General features: G+C 40.9%; 1 protein-coding gene across 1 annotated transcript; it reads left to right on the forward strand.

Moving 5' to 3' along the window:
* Positions 1-424: 424 nt before the first annotated feature.
* On the forward strand, positions 425-2,951 carry KCNF1 (potassium voltage-gated channel modifier subfamily F member 1). Its single transcript, XM_026674284.2, has one exon. The coding sequence runs from the start codon at positions 729-731 to the stop codon at positions 2,190-2,192; it is 1,464 nt and encodes a 487-aa protein (XP_026530069.1). The 5' UTR covers positions 425-728; the 3' UTR covers positions 2,193-2,951.
* The last annotated feature ends 13,631 nt before the right edge of the window (positions 2,952-16,582 follow it).

A 16,582-nucleotide genomic window follows, 5' to 3' on the forward strand; every position in this document is an offset into this window, starting at 1 on the left:
TTTGCAGTACAAAACGTGCTTTTGCTTTATTCCACCAGAAGAGGGTGGTATTTGGAAAGAACTTTGCGTCAGCCTGGGATTCCTATTGTGCTTAAAAACAGGCGAGGGGAAAACAACCACAACTTTTCTCCTTGGCACCTTGCTAGACCTTGCCTGGAGCAGATGGTGAAAAACACCCAAAGTCCTTCATTACAAAAGGAATGCAACAGATTTTCCCCTTTGGAAGCTGGGAAGCCACGAGATCGCAAAAGCTGCCAGGGGAACTTAAGGTTGTTTTCCTCTCTCTCTCTCTCTCTGTGCCAGAGCTGTCCTGTGTGGGTACTTTTTATTCTTCAGGAATACAGCATTTTCTCTAGCAAGGATGATCTGCTTCTGATGGGGAATCCATGGCCCTTTGGAAAAAGACAGAGCAATTTCCCAACACTGGGTGAGTTTCCTTAAGCATTTTTTTCTCTGCGTGGAAATTTTTGTCAGGACCATTCAAATAAATGTGCTCTGGCTCCAAAGCAGCCAGATGATCTGTCTCTTTACCGAAGCTTGTCGCACACTTTCGCAAGGCTTCACAACCTGCAGATAGATTTGGGTCCCCTTTCCTAGCCCTGCTGAAAGTTGTTGGACTTCAGATTGGCTAAGACACTGCGAGTGTTGGCTTTTTGCAGAATTACTCAAGGTTTGTCCAAGGGAAGAAGCTGTTAGAAACACAGCTGCAATATTTTTTAAAAAAAAAAATGACCGAGGATGTTAGTTTGCAAGAGCTGGACAGCGACAGGTCGGAAAACAGTGAAGAGATGAAGATTATTGTTAATGTTGGGGGAGTAAGGCAGGTGCTGTACAGGGATCACCTGAACCTGTATCCCGACACAAGGCTGGCAGAACTTGTGAACTGTTTATCAGGCGGTTACGATAGGATTTTTTCACTTTGTGATGACTACGATCCTGGGATAAGAGAGTTTTACTTTGACAGAGATCCAGATGCTTTCAAATGCATCATTGAGGTTTATGATTTTGGGGAGGTTCACATGAAGAAAGGCATCTGTCCCATTTGTTTCAAAAATGAAATGGAATTTTGGAAAGTGGACCTGAACTTCCTGGACGATTGCTGCAAAGCACATCTGAGTGAAAAAAAGGAAGAGCTAGAAGAGATTGCCCGTCGGGTCCAGTTGATCTTGGATGACTTGGGAATGGACTCTTCCGAAAACAGCTGGGCAAAGTGCAAAAAATGTATCTGGAAATTCCTGGAAAAACCTGAATCATCCTACCCGGCTCGAGTTACAGCCGTCACATCTTTTCTACTCATCTTGACCTCGTCTGTAGTGATGTGTGTGGGAACCATCCCAGAGCTGCAGGTGCTGGACTCTGAAGGCAAACCAGTAGAGCACCCAGTTCTGGATAAGATTGAAACCGCTTGTATTGTCTGGTTTACTCTTGAGTATGTCCTCAGGCTCATCTCTTCTCCTAACAAGTTGCACTTTGCTCTTTCTTTCATGAACATCATTGACGTTTTTGCAATCCTTCCTTTCTACATCAGCCTCATCCTGACCCATTTGGGCACCAAACTGATGGAATTAACCAATGTACAGCAAGCGGTCCAAGCCCTTCGGATCATGAGGGTGGCCAGGATTTTTAAACTGGCACGCCACTCCTCGGGACTACAGACACTGACCTATGCGCTTAAGAGGAGCTTTAAGGAACTGGGGCTTCTCCTGATGTATCTAGCCGTTGGAATCTTTGTGTTTTCTGCCCTGGGTTACACAGTGGAGCAAAGTCATTCTGAAACATTGTTTAAGAGCATCCCTCAGTCCTTTTGGTGGGCAATCATCACCATGACCACCGTGGGTTATGGAGACATTTACCCAAAGACAATTCTGGGGAAACTCAACGCTGCTATCAGTTTCCTTTGTGGGGTCATAGCCATTGCCTTGCCCATCCACCCCATCATTAACAACTTTGTGCGATACTACAACAAGCAGAGAGTGCTAGAGACAGCTACCAAGCATGAGTTGGAACTGATGGAGCTCAATGCAGGGGATCAGAAAGGCAGCGGCTCCCAAGATAAACCAGCAGACCTTCTGGGGAATGGAAACGAACATTCCCGATGGAGCAGTCACCAGAAATTCTCCCATAGTGACACTTTCATTCACCTTCTGTCAGATGACAACTATTACCGAACCAGGCTTCAGAGTTGCAAGTAGTCTGCCACTATTCAGAAGTCTGGAATAAAAGAGAAAGAATAGAGAGGACTCCTTTGAAGTCAGACTTTTTTTTTCTCTCCCACAGGCTTAAAAACATGCAAATATCTCAGCGTCTCCACTTTCTTTTGGTAAGTCATGGATTAGAGAAAGAGAAAGAGTCATGGAAGAGTGCAGAGAATGTATAGCCTGCCCTGCTGATGCAGACTGCCACTTCAGAAGCCAAAAAGAGAAATAAAAATAAAGATCTGTGAGTCTCTTGGGCCAGTTTCATGTTTCATGATTGCTAATACAACCGTATAAAATCTCAAAAGATGTTCTGCAGAATAATAAAAGCGAAAGTACATGAACTGGTCAAAGATCTCTCTGAGTTGCTTCATGGAAAAGTCATTTCAACATTGCTGAAGACTTGGTATGTACAGCACAAATGCAACCTAAGATTTTTACAAGTGAAATCCAGTTGAATATGTAATACTCTGAGAAATGTATTTTTAAAAACCTGTAAGATTTGGTGATACAAAACTTCCCTTTTTAGCAAAGAAAAAAGATTGCTCCTGAAAGAACTACAATAAAATAATATTTATGCCAAATAAGATGATCTTCATTGGATATGTTTTTCTTGTTATGATTTCAGTTCCTTGTAGGAAAGTTCCTACTTTAAAACCTTACACCAGCCTTTAACCCTTTTATAACTACTACTGACATTCATTTGCCTTCAGTCTTGCCATACAGGAAAAATAAAAGTGATCAAAGGAAAACTTGTCACAACAGCATGTATTCTATTTATAGCGGTAAGATGTTTGTGCGGTTTCTAGCAATACAGCATTTGATTTCTTAACAAGGGGACAAATCTCACATGTAGCCTAGGTTCTGAGGGATGCCTATACAGCTTGGAGAATGTATAGTGATATCTATGGATGTAGCCAAATATAGTCAAACAAAACATTTGATAAACCGACACACTGTATGTATATATATGTATATGGATGATGGCTTGATGTTTTTATGTTTTGTTTGTCTATGTTTGTCTCAAAAACCAATAAAAATTTAAAAAAAAATTTTTTTTTGATAAAACTAAGGGACTTTAAATGGACAGAGCCATTTATTTCTGGATGGGGTGGCTTTATTGTGCTTAGAATTTCATGGTACCATTCAACCCCAAAGTGTGATTGATAGTTTACATTTCAAGAGTGGCAGAAGAGAACTGAGTAACTGAAATTCTGGCAATATCAAAAAAGGTGCCCTAAATAGGTAGATTTAAGCCACTGTCCCAACCCGCCCCCCAATTCTGGCAATATCAAAAAAAGGTGCCCTAAATAGGTAGATTTAAGCCGCTGTCCCAACCCCCCATCCGCTAAACAGAATTGCTACAGTTGCGATGAAATTTATTGGAACTGGAGTTTGATATCGAAAACATATATTTCACTCACCAGCACTGCTTAGTTTTACAAGTCATGTGATAAGAATGCCTTGGATCCTTTTCTTATGTGAAGACTGCTGACATGTTTTCTGAGAAGTTCAGTCACATTGCCCAATGCTGAATAGCTGAGGCAAATAGAAAACAATGACAAACTTTTAATTTTGTAACACCCTTTTGACAGATGTCATAAGAGGAATGCAAATGTCCTCTGCCACTGTACTTGCTCTCTTGTGTTCAGTTCTGATCCATCAAATTGGAGGGTAATTTTTTTTAAAAAAATCCTCGTGCTTCTACTTTCTTCTATTACTCGGAAGATCTCAGTAAGATGGCATGCTATTTGTGGGACAAGTAGAAAAGGGTATGAGGCAATATTTAAACCCCTCAATTTTTTTTTTTAAAAAAACAATCTTAATAGATTGTATGAAGAACAAATGAAGTTGCACAGAAGGTGTTCCCTCTTTTTCTAGTCTGATATCCACCCCACAAGATCAATAGAAGCAGAAGCAGTGATTCAGTAAAGAACATCTCACTTTAGACTCGTGACCAAGTGGGATTTTGAATCATAGTCTTAGGCAATGGTGGGATTCAAATATTTTTACTACTGGTTCTGTGGGCATGGCTTGGTGGGCGTGGCGTGGCTTGATGGGCCTGGCTGGGGACGGTTACTGCAAAAACCCATTCCCTCCCCACCCCACTAACCTGCTCTCCAGCTCCATTCTCCTGTGCAGGGCAACCAAAGAAGACCCGGCCGATCAGCTGGGACACAGGAGGCAGAGAATAGATGGGGGCGGAGCCAGTCAGAAGCGGTATTTGCCGGTTCTCTGAACTACTCAAAATCTCTGCTACCGGTTCTCCAGAACTGGTCAGAACCTGCTGAACACCACTCTGGTCTTAGGGTTGCTAGACATTCCCCCCCCCCACATTGAATGATTGTTATATTTGGAAACAAATAATTTACCACCAACTCAGAAACAGAAAATAGATTCTTGTGGATGGGGATAAAGATGTAAAGTAAATTGTAAGTAAAAGGATTTGGAATTCTCCAAATGCCCAAATACAAGTGCTAAATAAAATTGCCAACTAAACATTACTGCAGCCTTTAGTACAACTACTCTCATTTATAGCATTAAATTCATCTGGTAATGATTCCTTTTATTACAAGTAATTAATTCTTTAGTTAGAGGCCTGAGTAAGAAGCAACACAAACGTTTCACCACTCCAGAAACACCCTAGGAAGGTACAGGACTCTTCTAAAATAAAAGGACTCCTGTGCCATGTTTCTTGGGGCTTGGCCATGACAGGAGATAGCCTCCAAACTAGACCTAGTGGCAGATCTAGGTCCCTCACAACTCAGCCCAAATTCATCTCCACAAAAATCTAGAAACCTCTTCACCATAATGACAACCATAACAGCTGTCAGCTATACCAGGTAAACTAGACAGGAAACATGACCAGATAAGTTAATTCTACTTTTTTGTGAAGCTATATGAAGAGAATCTTGGAAGCCTGAAAGTATCATTTTCCTACTATCACCTTTACAGTCCAATAACTTAGGGGAGATCTCCTGTGCTTCTTGTTTTGCCCGCTATGCAACTGTGGGTTGTGTTGCCTCTTATCTGACCATTCCCTGGACAGCATCTTTTTGCCTAATATTCCATGGTCATTACATCAACAGAGGCTGTGTGTGTGGCCAAGGGGCACTTCCCCCCCCCTTTTTTTACTCCCTTCTCCACTTGTTGGGTACACAACTGGCATTGGTAGAGCATCGATTAATTATTTACTTTTCAAATTCACACCCAGATTTGAAAGCCAAGAAAGTCAAGCCCACTGTTCCTAGCTGATTAGCAATTGTAGTCTGAGGCATCTGCTGCTTCATCTTGGTTATTCATAAAGTCTTCCTTCATAGTTGTAATGCTGGATTTTGACTAAGTTGGCCCAGATTCAAGTCCACCTTCAACATGTAAGTTCACCAGGTGATCTTTAGGCCAGTCACTCCATCACAATCCAGTCTAGCTTAGAGGGTTGTCACTGTGGGATAATGGATGGAACTGGTCCACCACTAGAGGAAACAAGTTGGAAATTTATCACCAAACAACCTTGCCTTGAAGTATTCATTAAGCTGTTGGAACACAAACAGCAGTTTATAGTTTGTCTTGGAATAAAGATCTTGAGCTTCCCACGCTTATTCTATTTCTCCAAACAATGAGAAATTCAAGAGATACAGCACTTACTGAGATCTTGCTGTATTCGAAAGAAAGCAGCTGACTTTTTATGATTTTATAAATTTATAAAAAACATTGATTCAACACTGATTGATTGATGACCAGAGCCCACTTCTTCCGTTTCAAGTCCTGGAAGAAAGAGTTACTCCTCCAGATGCCTCTCTCAATTTTCTGTAGCTCTTCCCTTCTCTATTTTGTAAAAAGAACAGTCAACCGTAGCCCAGTGAGACAAATGCCTCATCTCCCTTCTTCCATATGATGGGAGAAGATTTACAGGTAAAAGAGATTGCTGCACCAGTCCAGCCAAGACCGCTGTTTAAATATAATGTGAATTGACTGGAAACAACCTCAGATCCACAAATCCCTATTTCTGCAATCCAAACATGCTGGAAAAAAGGCTCATACTTCTTTCCCTCTGCCCAGCTTTTCCACCTGCTTTTTGTCTTGTGGACAACAGTTCTACCGTGTGGCATAAATGTTAACTCTGGACTGAATCAAGAGATAGCTGTGTGATCATGTGAGTGGCAGGACCCCACAGCATCCCTGGACCCCCAAATTAAACAAAAATGCATGAACATAAAATGCATTAATATTAGAACTAAAAATAAAATAAAGGGAAGGCAGAATATTGCCATACATGGAATAGATTTTACCAATGGTTGGAATGGAGAGGTAGGAGTCGGAACATAAAATAGCTAGGTTAAGCAGACTCAGAATGTGACATTATATATGTACCAAAATGAGTATAAAAACAACTGTACAAAACTAGCAATGTATAAATAGTATATAATATTATCTGTCTTTTATTTCAGTATGTATGGCGGAGGAAAACACCAGGAAGGGCACATTGTGCTCGATATTTATATATGTAAATTAATATATATGTGTGTATGTATGTATGTATGTATGTATGTATGTATGTATATATACACACACACATACGCATGCACACACACACACACACACACACACACACACACACACTGTACATACATTAGAAGTGGCAGAGATCTTGAAAGATCTTAGACTTTTTCATAGCAGTTTACAAGTTTTAGGACATTTTTCATGTATTTTTTGGCTCCCTCACCTGATAATCCATAGTTCCTGTGGCTTCTTGCCTAAACCTGGCAGGGGAAATCAACTGTCCAGGTAGAAGCTGGAATGCGGGAGGAGTGGATTTGTTCTACCCATCTTTCAACAATTTCATTGGTGCTACTGCAAGTGAACTCCAGGCAAAAAGCTTGCTCAGGAGTCCACAACATATAGTAGACTATTCCATTTATAAATCCTCTCACCTCCATTTTCTTCCCTCTCAGTTCTTTTCCTGGCTTGTTTTTTCCCCCCTACTCTGTCTCCCTTCTTTCCATTCATGGTGTTTGGTTTCTGCTTCACCCTTCCATCATCACCTTTCTCCAGCTATTTTCTATCTCTTACTGTTTGAAAAGGGAAGTTGTGTGCTGCAACCAATGGAACCAGCTTGCCTTCGGAAGTTGTGGGAGTTTCATCACTTGAGATTTTCAAGAAGAGATTGGACTGCCATTTGCCAGAAATGGTGTAGGGTCTCCTGCTTGGGTGTGTGTGGAGGGTGGACTAGATGATCTACAAGGTCCCTTCCAACTCTGTTAATCTGCAATCTGTAACCATTACACCCAACAGCATTTTCATCCCTCCAGAAGATGAGAGGAGAGGAGGTGTGGGGGAGCTGAAGACAGGGTCTCTCTTGGTACTGATTGGGGCGAAATCATGGACCTCCATCTGGTGATCTGTGGCACTTCATAAATTTTCAAGTGAAGTTTATTTTTCTCAAAATGCTGACATTGGTTCAGTGCCACAGAATCGGCTTATCTGCTCGCAGAAGCATTATGGAAAAGCAATGTTAAGGAGTCCCATTTTAGGAAGTTCATTATGGAACCACCTCACGTCAGTAAAGAGGATTACAATCTCTCTTCACATGCCGCTGTTTCATTTCACCCTTCTGATTTGCCATATCCGTTCTCATTGTGAGAGGAGCGTGCTCTTCATCTGACCCCTTCAATTTGTATTCTTTCATTTGAAAATACTAATGCTTTACAATTGGACTCAAAGCAATCAGGGTGACATTTTTATGGAAATGAGTTTAAAATGAAGATGAATTCAGGATTTGTGTGGGAGAAGAGTAATGCTCTGCCAGTTTATATCACACTAAGATATTTACAAGGAAAATGAAACATGCAATCTTATGCATGTTATATTATCTGATGGAATAACTCAGGCAAGCTGTATTGGATGATCATTTGGGTCCTAAATTACCTTCTCTAGTAAATATACTACAATGTCAGTTTGGCCTCAGCAATGCAGCTTCCTGGGGAGAAGATTTCCCCCAGATCAAGTGGCAACTACTGTTTGGTAGGACAACCATCATAAAACAGAATCTTTTATATTTGTTCCATTTTACTGTTTTGGTTTAAGAAACCACAATATAATATGCTTTCTAAACCAACAGAAAAAACCTTTTTATGAAAGGAAACATATACATTTTTAAGATCAAATACTGTATAAATATTCGTTGTTGGGTTCAGGATTCATGCCGAGACTGGTAACTGCATTTTGTAGAGAAATTTCCCCCGGGTTATGCTTTTATCTTCAAAGTATTGAATTAGCATAGTTATTCAATAGCATGAGGATGGATGGGATGTAAGTCTATTGCAGGAAGGCAGGCACTTTGCCTCTCTCAAAATGTTTGGACAAGCTAATGTCCTATTCATGTCTTCTAGAAGCCTCTCTTAATTCTAAGTTAAAGTCGGTTTGATTGCAAAGCTGTTCTACTACCCTGATCAGTGTGCATTTCAACCAATCAGTCAGAATAGAGCTGGAAGGGACCAGGGAGGTCTTTTAGTCCAACCCTCTGCTCAAGCAGGAGACCCTATATCAGGGCTCTCAAACTTGTGGCTCGTGGACCAGATGTGTCAGAGGTGGGTATTCAGCAGATTCTGACCAGTTCCGGAGAACCAGCAGCAGAAATTTTGAGTAGTTTGGAGAACCGGCCAATACCACCTCTGACTGGCTCCACCCCCATCTATTCCCTGCCTCCTGAGTCCCAGCTGATTGGCTGTGTCTTCTTTTTCTTACTGCACAGGAGAGGACGGAGCTGGAAAGCAGGTTAGTGGGGTGGGGAGGGAATGGGGATTTTGCAGTAACCTTCCTCCAGGAGTGGGGAGGGAATGGAGATGTTATAGTATTCTTCCCCTGCCATGCTCACCAAGCTGTGCCCACCAAGCCATGCCACGCCCACCAAGCCACACCCTCAGAACCGGTAGTAAAATAATTTGAATCACACCACTGGGCTACATCACACACTGGCCATGCCCACACCTGGTTTAGCAAAGGGGAAAAAAGTCACGGGATGCCACCATGACTACACAAATTTGACACCCCTGCCCTGTATCATTTCAGATAGGTGGCTGTCCAATTTCTTCTTAAAAACCTCCATTGATGAAGCACCTACACCTTCTGAAGGCCAGCTGTTCCACTGGTTAATTGTCCTCACTGTTAGAAAGTTTCTCCTTAATTCCAGGTTGCTTCTCTCCTTGATTAGTTTCCATTCATTATTTCTTGTCTTACCTTCTAGTACTTTGGAAATTAATTTGACAGCCCCCACCTTCTTTGTGGCAGCCCCTCAAATAGTGGAATACTGCTATCATGTCACCCCTGGTTCTTCTTTTCTCTAGAATAGACATACCCAAATCCTACAACCATTGTTCATATACAGTATTTTAGTCTCCAAGTCTTTAATCAGTTGCTCTTCTTTGCACTTTTTCCAAAGTCACAGCATCTTTTTTGTAATGTGGTGACAAAAATTGGATGCAGTATTCCAGGTGTGGTCTTACAAAGGATTTATAAAGTAGTACTAATACTTCATGTGATTTTGGTTCTATGCCTCTGTTTGTGCAACCAAGAATTGTATTAGCTTTTTTGGCTACTGCCATACACTGATGGTTCATATTTAATTGATCATCCTCTAGGACTCCAAGGTCCCTGAATTTGAAATATATAGAAGAAACACATAGAGAAAGCTCATAGCTCTAATAAGATCCGGTCAAAACAAGTAAGGACAAGAAAAGATCTACAGCAGTCAAGTTACAGTAGGCAAAGTGAGACATAGCGGTACAATCAACAGCAAAAAGACAGAAAGGTGAGATGCCTGCAACTGGTCATCAGATCTACTGAGGAACTGAATCCAAGGCTGTATCTCCAAGCTGAGAGCTACCATCCTCTCTCTGGATAACAAGTTGAACATAGCGAACTTCATCCTGATCAGAATCGTGTCCAGAAGCAAAACATGGGGTGAAATCTGGACCAAATGAGGCTTACGAAAAGTGTGTACCATATTGAACTCTTCAAAATACAAAAACATAATCCCCAATATTAATGTGAAAGCAAGGAGAATGTCAATCCAGTCCAGTCCAGTCCAGCTGAGTCCAGTTTAATGCAATGCAATGCAATGCAACCCAATCCAACCCAACCCAATCATTTTATCAAATAAATTCAATTTTAATGTTAGCTAATGTTATTTGCAATTTTAATAAAGTGAAAGCAAGTGCATTTTATTTTGAGCCCACTTTATTTGGAGACTTGTGCCCCCTACCAGGAAATTCAAAATCAAATCCTCAGACATTTAAAAATGCCATATTCATGAATGAAGGCAAATAGACGTGTCCCAGGATAATGTTGCAAGATATAATCTGGGCCAGTCACCAGGAGCTCAGCAGACAAAATCTTTGGTCCCAGCAACCGGCCCAGATTGGATCCTGCAAAGTCATTCCTCATTGTTATCATGCCTAGGAGCGAGAATAGATGACATCTGCCACTGTAGCACAACTAACATTAAAAAAAAAAATCACTGATCTCCCTATGGCAGATGGTGTTGTAGCTCAGTGGTAAAGAGCATGCTGTGTTTTCGGCAAATCTCAAGATTTCATCCTTGGCATCTGAAGTTTAGAAAGACAAGGGGGCGTTGAGAAAGATCTGTGCCTGAGACACCAGAGAAATGTGGCTAATCAAAATAGAAAAGACGTGGACCAATGAGCCGGCTCAGTGGAATTCATTAGTACATGAAAGTGCCAAAAGCTGAGTTTGGGCCATGTTCTAATGACATCACTATGTTCTACAGATGAACCATCCTGTTGATAGATTCCTTGGCTGGTATGGGAACAAAGCACAACCCCTGCCAATGGAGTTTCTTTATGTCTGCTTCTGGTCATCATAAGCATTGCAGCACACACACCGTTTCCAGCCTCTCAGCTGCAAAAGGAGATTTTTCTTAGGAGAGTTATGCCAACAAATCAACCAATGGCTTTTCAGTCTCCAGGGCTTTTCCAAGTAGTTATTTGCACAGGGTAAGAGAAGCTAATTCCCCAATGTGGAAAAGGGAAAGTTTACCTTACAAGCAAATTCATTATTACTCCTGGGTGCCATTTTCCAGACTTGCTTCTCTCCCATTCTTCTACTGTCAGCGAAAGAAACAGAGATCATTTTGGCTTTGCAAATTTGTTCAGCTGTTGACCAAAAAAAAGGCAGCTTAGGAAGAGGGGCAAGCTTCCAGGATGAACTGAGCCAGTCTTCAAGATTTTAAAGCTTTCCCAGCTTCCCAAGCATTGTAAGCCAGGTGATTCTCCCACCTCAGTCTCACAGTGAATAAGATGGAAGAACAGCGTTAGAAAGGAACATACTGTATGACAGCCAATTTTCATTCTGCCATTTGTGTCTATGCCTTTCCATGGCCTCAGCTCTGAGTCATACATGGCTTCTCAGGTGAGAATGCCACTATACACTAGTTTTCTTATATTTTCAAGAGGTGAGTGCATGGAAGACATTTCTTCATTTCTTACAACATTTGTCTAGCTAATTTCCATTAGAGGAAACCATATTTTCCAGAATCCACCAACCATACTATTTCCAAACTTGTAAGAATTAGAGTTTTGTAAGAATTAGAGTTTTAAATTTAGTCAGGACTCAGGAATATATATACACACATACATACATACATACATACATACATACATACATACATACATAAGGTACACACAGACATTTCTGGGATATTGGTTTCATTTTTGCTCAAGTTGTTTTTGAAGACTTGGATCAAAATTTATTTGAGCATAGACAATAATATTGTCTTATCACTGCTATTTATAAATTACAGTATAACACGGTTTTTGGCTGTGAGACTGGTGGCTTAGTGCCCAGTGCAGACCTAATACTGGAAGTATTTTCTTCATGGGATTTTAAACATTCTACCAAAAAGTCTTGTGGTATCTTTTAAATTAGCTGAAGCTTTTTTGAATTAGTTTGCTTCATCTGATGCATGAAGTTTATGTCTTACATAAAGTGTTTTAGTGATTTTTTTTGTGGGAAAAGCCAATCATAGCTACTCTTTCTCCTCTTTTTCTCACACATGTAAATGGTGCTATTTGGTAATACTTTCTATCCAATTGTAAGTATGTAAATGGTGTTTTTTAAAAATTATCTGGCTCATTAATCTCTGTCATTATCCAACTACTACTAAGAGTTACCAGGAGCAAAGATTCAGCGCAAATACTGCAACAGTGTCAGTAACTAAGACAGTCCTAAAAAACAGTTCTGTGATTTCTTTCCATATCTAAATGTATTACATCACCATTTGGAACACAATAGCAACGGCAAAAGAAGAATATATGAATAATGTTGATATCAAAAAAGCATTATCATACTTGATCTCATCACTCCCACACCTCAACTTAAGAATGTTTCCTTGGTCCTTGAAAATACAATCCAAGACCTGTCTATGTGGTTCAAAACCTCATACTTGTTCCAAAATAGAGTGCAAATTACTACTGGCAAAACACTCTTTGTGGGATGGACAGAGAAGAATGACAGAGGAACAGCCTGAATGTTATGCAGATCCCTAAGGAGAATATGTGTATCTCTGTCTTGTTGGTCCACTGTTTTGTTCATTCTTGGGAGAGATTACTCAGATGAAACAAACAAAATGTTAAAAAGTTATGACATTTATGTAGTTACTTACCAAGCACGTCTAAATATTATTACAAGAGCTGCAGTGCTGCAGTGGTTAGAGTGCAGTACTGCAGGCTACTTCTGCTGACTGCCACCTGCCTGCAATTTGGCAGTTCGAGTCTCACTGGCTCAAGGTTGACTCAGCCTTCCATCCTTCCAAGGTGGGTAAAATGAGGACCCAGATTGTTGGGGAAAATATGCTGACTCTATAAACGGCTTAGAGAGAGCTGGAAAGCACTATGAAGCGGTATATAAGTCTAAGTGCTATTGCTATTATATTATTATTAAATATTATTAAAGTAACCAACTTTAATAATATTTAATAATAATACAATAGCGATAAATAAATAAATACATAAATAACCAATGAGCTTAAATGGATTCCGGAGGATGGTAGAGGACAGGAAGGCCTGGAGGAACATTGTCCATGGGGTTGTGATGGGTCGGAGATGACTTCACAATTGACAACAACAATAACAATAAAGTAACCAAAATATCCTTACAATCCCCAAGGCATGTCACAATTTTTGAACACCCCTAATGAAATTGAAAGTTGAAACATTTGACCCACCCTACGTTCGTCCTTTTATTCCTGATCGGATGATAGTGATAAATGTAGAGTTTTGAGAAGCAGACAAATCCACGGAGAATGAAGCTATCGCAGCCTGTTAGACCATCTTCAAAGGCATCTTACTCTACTGTGCTCTTGTCGTCTCTTTGCAAACTTCCAAAATGCCCATTGTTGGAACTATGCAACCTCAACAGACGAAGACACTGATTAACGGAACAGATCCTACCCATATATCTCTATTAGGGCTGTTTGGCTAATGTCCTTATTTTTTAAACTAGCACAAGAAATCCTTTGAAAATATAACAAAAGCTATAGCACTGTCCTCAGGGAAGGATTATGCTTCACAGTGCTTCTAAAAACACTAAAATTACATCAATACGTCACCTATTTTCTTAATAAAACATTTCTATTTCATTAAACTTTCTAATTAAAAAATGGCATTAAATAGGCTTTGGAGTTGACGGGTTTATTAATATACACAGCTTGATAGCAAAGATTGTTTTTCTTCTGTCAGTGCAATGATGGCATTCCAAGTACCTCTGTCTGAAATCATGTGGAAATCTTTCTTACTATTATTTAACAACACTGGAAGGTATTCTTTTCCTGTTTTTTTTAAACACAATGAGTCAAGCCTAGATGGAGAAAGAACAGCTTTCTAAATTACGAATACATGAGGGCTCAGTTTATTTGTTTATTATACAGGTAGTCCTCGACTTAAGATCACAATTGAGCCCAACATTTCTGTTGTTAAGCGAGACATTTGTTAAATGAGCTTTGTCCTATTTTACCCAGGAAGGCAAAAAACAGAGCCGGGGGGAGCAGGGGGCCACAAGAGGATGCTACACCCCCCTCCCGTGTCCGTTTTTTGCCTCCTGGGCCTCAGGGAAGCCTCCTGGGTGAAGCAGTAAGACAGCAAGGGGAATCCCAGTGCAGCTGATCATTGGAACAGCTGATCGTCTGGAGGGGGGAAAAAGAAATACCTTAAGGAGTGACTGGGCAGGGAGAATGAGTCAGTGATGTTGGGCATACACACAATGTCATGCGATTAGGACTGTTTGCCAGGCATGCACATAACAAATGGTTCTGTAGCCAGTCTGAATCAGCTCACCCTGTGCTATTCCAATAAGGCCCCAACTGACTGGGAGGGTGGAGGATCTAGTGCAGGGCCCAACCACGGCCAGCCAGGGCCATCATTTGCCAGTTCTCTGAACTGCGCAGAATCATAACAAATGGTTCTGGTTGCTTCCGGTCCGAAAGTGCCAGGTTTTTCAGTTGATGCCACCCGCGCCTTAGTTTTATTCCAATAAGGCCTCAACAATGGCGGTGGAGTCTCACGATCAGGTCCGGTCCGTGGAGTGTGAAACCGGTGATATGGATCTAGTGGGTAACCATATCCTACAGCCAAACCATGTAAAGCTTCATAGGATTAATACCAATACCTTAAATTGCCCTTCAGAAGCTAATTGGCAATAAATAACAGGCCCTGAACCAGAGATCTCATGGGTACCCAGTCATGATTGCCAATGTATCTGTATTTTGTATTGGCTTTCTGAATGCTTTCTAAAGGCATATCCACATACAGTTAGATGTAATCTAGTTGGATGGCAACAAGAACAGGGCCTGGTAATGGCTCAGAGTTCCCAGTTTTACACAGGTCTCCTGGTCAGACCAATTCTTAAACCCTGAATGTGTCTGCTCTATGAGTTAGACATTTTGCTCAGCTTTAGAGCTACCGATCAAAGCGGGCAAATCAAATATAGGAAACCGACTCAAGCAATATAATATTTAAAATTAAAACACCAAAATGATGGTCTAAATAAACCAATCAAACATGGCCTGGTGTGCCAACGATAGTAATCAAGGTGCCAGGTTGATCTGACTAGAGAAAAGCATCCTCTCCACTCAATTTTTACTTATTTCCATCTGGTGTCATGGTCGTACAAGAGGAGAACGAAAAGGTGTTATTGTCTCAGCTTTTAATCAGTCCAACCTTCTGAATAAGATGGCGATCCCATTGTTTACTTGATAGCAAAAGAATAATGCCACCCCTTTCCCCCTCACAAAATCAGTACAGGCTTGTGCTAACTTAGATTTTAAAAGTGATATGGGAGATGTCTCCAAATCAATGTTACATCCGGATCCCTATCATGGGCTGAATTTCTACATTCATTGAAGGTATGTATGTGATGTTATCCAAATGTTGTCTGTTTATATCATAAAGGTGGGAAGCTCTATCCATCAGAAGCTGCAAATCCAACACCTGCAACTCATTTCAGCAGCCCCAGGTGGAAATGTATTTTCAGGTGGCTCATTTTTCAGTACACCTGGACATCAAGGAGAAGATTTGCTCCTACTGATTTCAGCGTCCATCTCAGTCAATAGCCGCTCTGTTTAGGAGCACAGCATGCCCAACTTGAGTCTTTTCCAGTTCCAGGCACCAAAACTAATTTACAGTGTTTTTAATTGCTTTCTTTCAGTCCCTCCATTGGCATCCTACTCTGTACTTCAGTCCTGGTGTTTGACGTTTGAGTTTCTGAAAATTAAGGCAGCACTCAATATACAATACTGTTTTATCCCATCACTGTGACAAGTCATAAATTAAGCCTGCTACTCATGATTGATTTCTTTCCTCCAAACTTTCCATCATTGCCAATAATTAGCATTTATTCTTTTTTTTCTCCACATTGTTTGCTCTTTTTTAGTCTCCCCAATCCTTAATGCTTTCTTTAAAACTGCTATATTTATTTTTGCAGGCTGGAAGAACTCTAGCCTTTCTTGGACTGAAGGCCGAGTAGTGCAGCCTTCTCCCATTTCCTTGAAGGACATTCTAGCTAAGGATTATGGAAGAAGTAATCCTGCACATATAGATTGGTCATATATGGAATGCAAACATCTAGATCAGGGGTGTCAAACTTCATTGAGGGCCTCATCAGGGTTGTGTTTGACCTTGGGGGAAGGGTCGGAGGTGATATTCAGCAGGTTCTGACCAGTTCTGGAGAACCGGTAGCGGAAATTTTGAGTAGTTCGGAGAACCGGCAAATACCATCTCTGACTGGAGATTTTACACTATCCTTCCCCTGCTACGCACACCAAGCCACACCCACAGAACCAATAGTAAAAAAAAATTGAATCTCACCACTGGGCAGGG

The sequence above is a fragment of the Notechis scutatus genome, chromosome 1, assembly GCF_049901735.1.
Source record: "Notechis scutatus isolate UNSWTSFEM ecotype Mainland chromosome 1, rNotScu1.2, whole genome shotgun sequence".
Lineage (NCBI taxonomy): Eukaryota > Metazoa > Chordata > Lepidosauria > Squamata > Elapidae > Notechis > Notechis scutatus.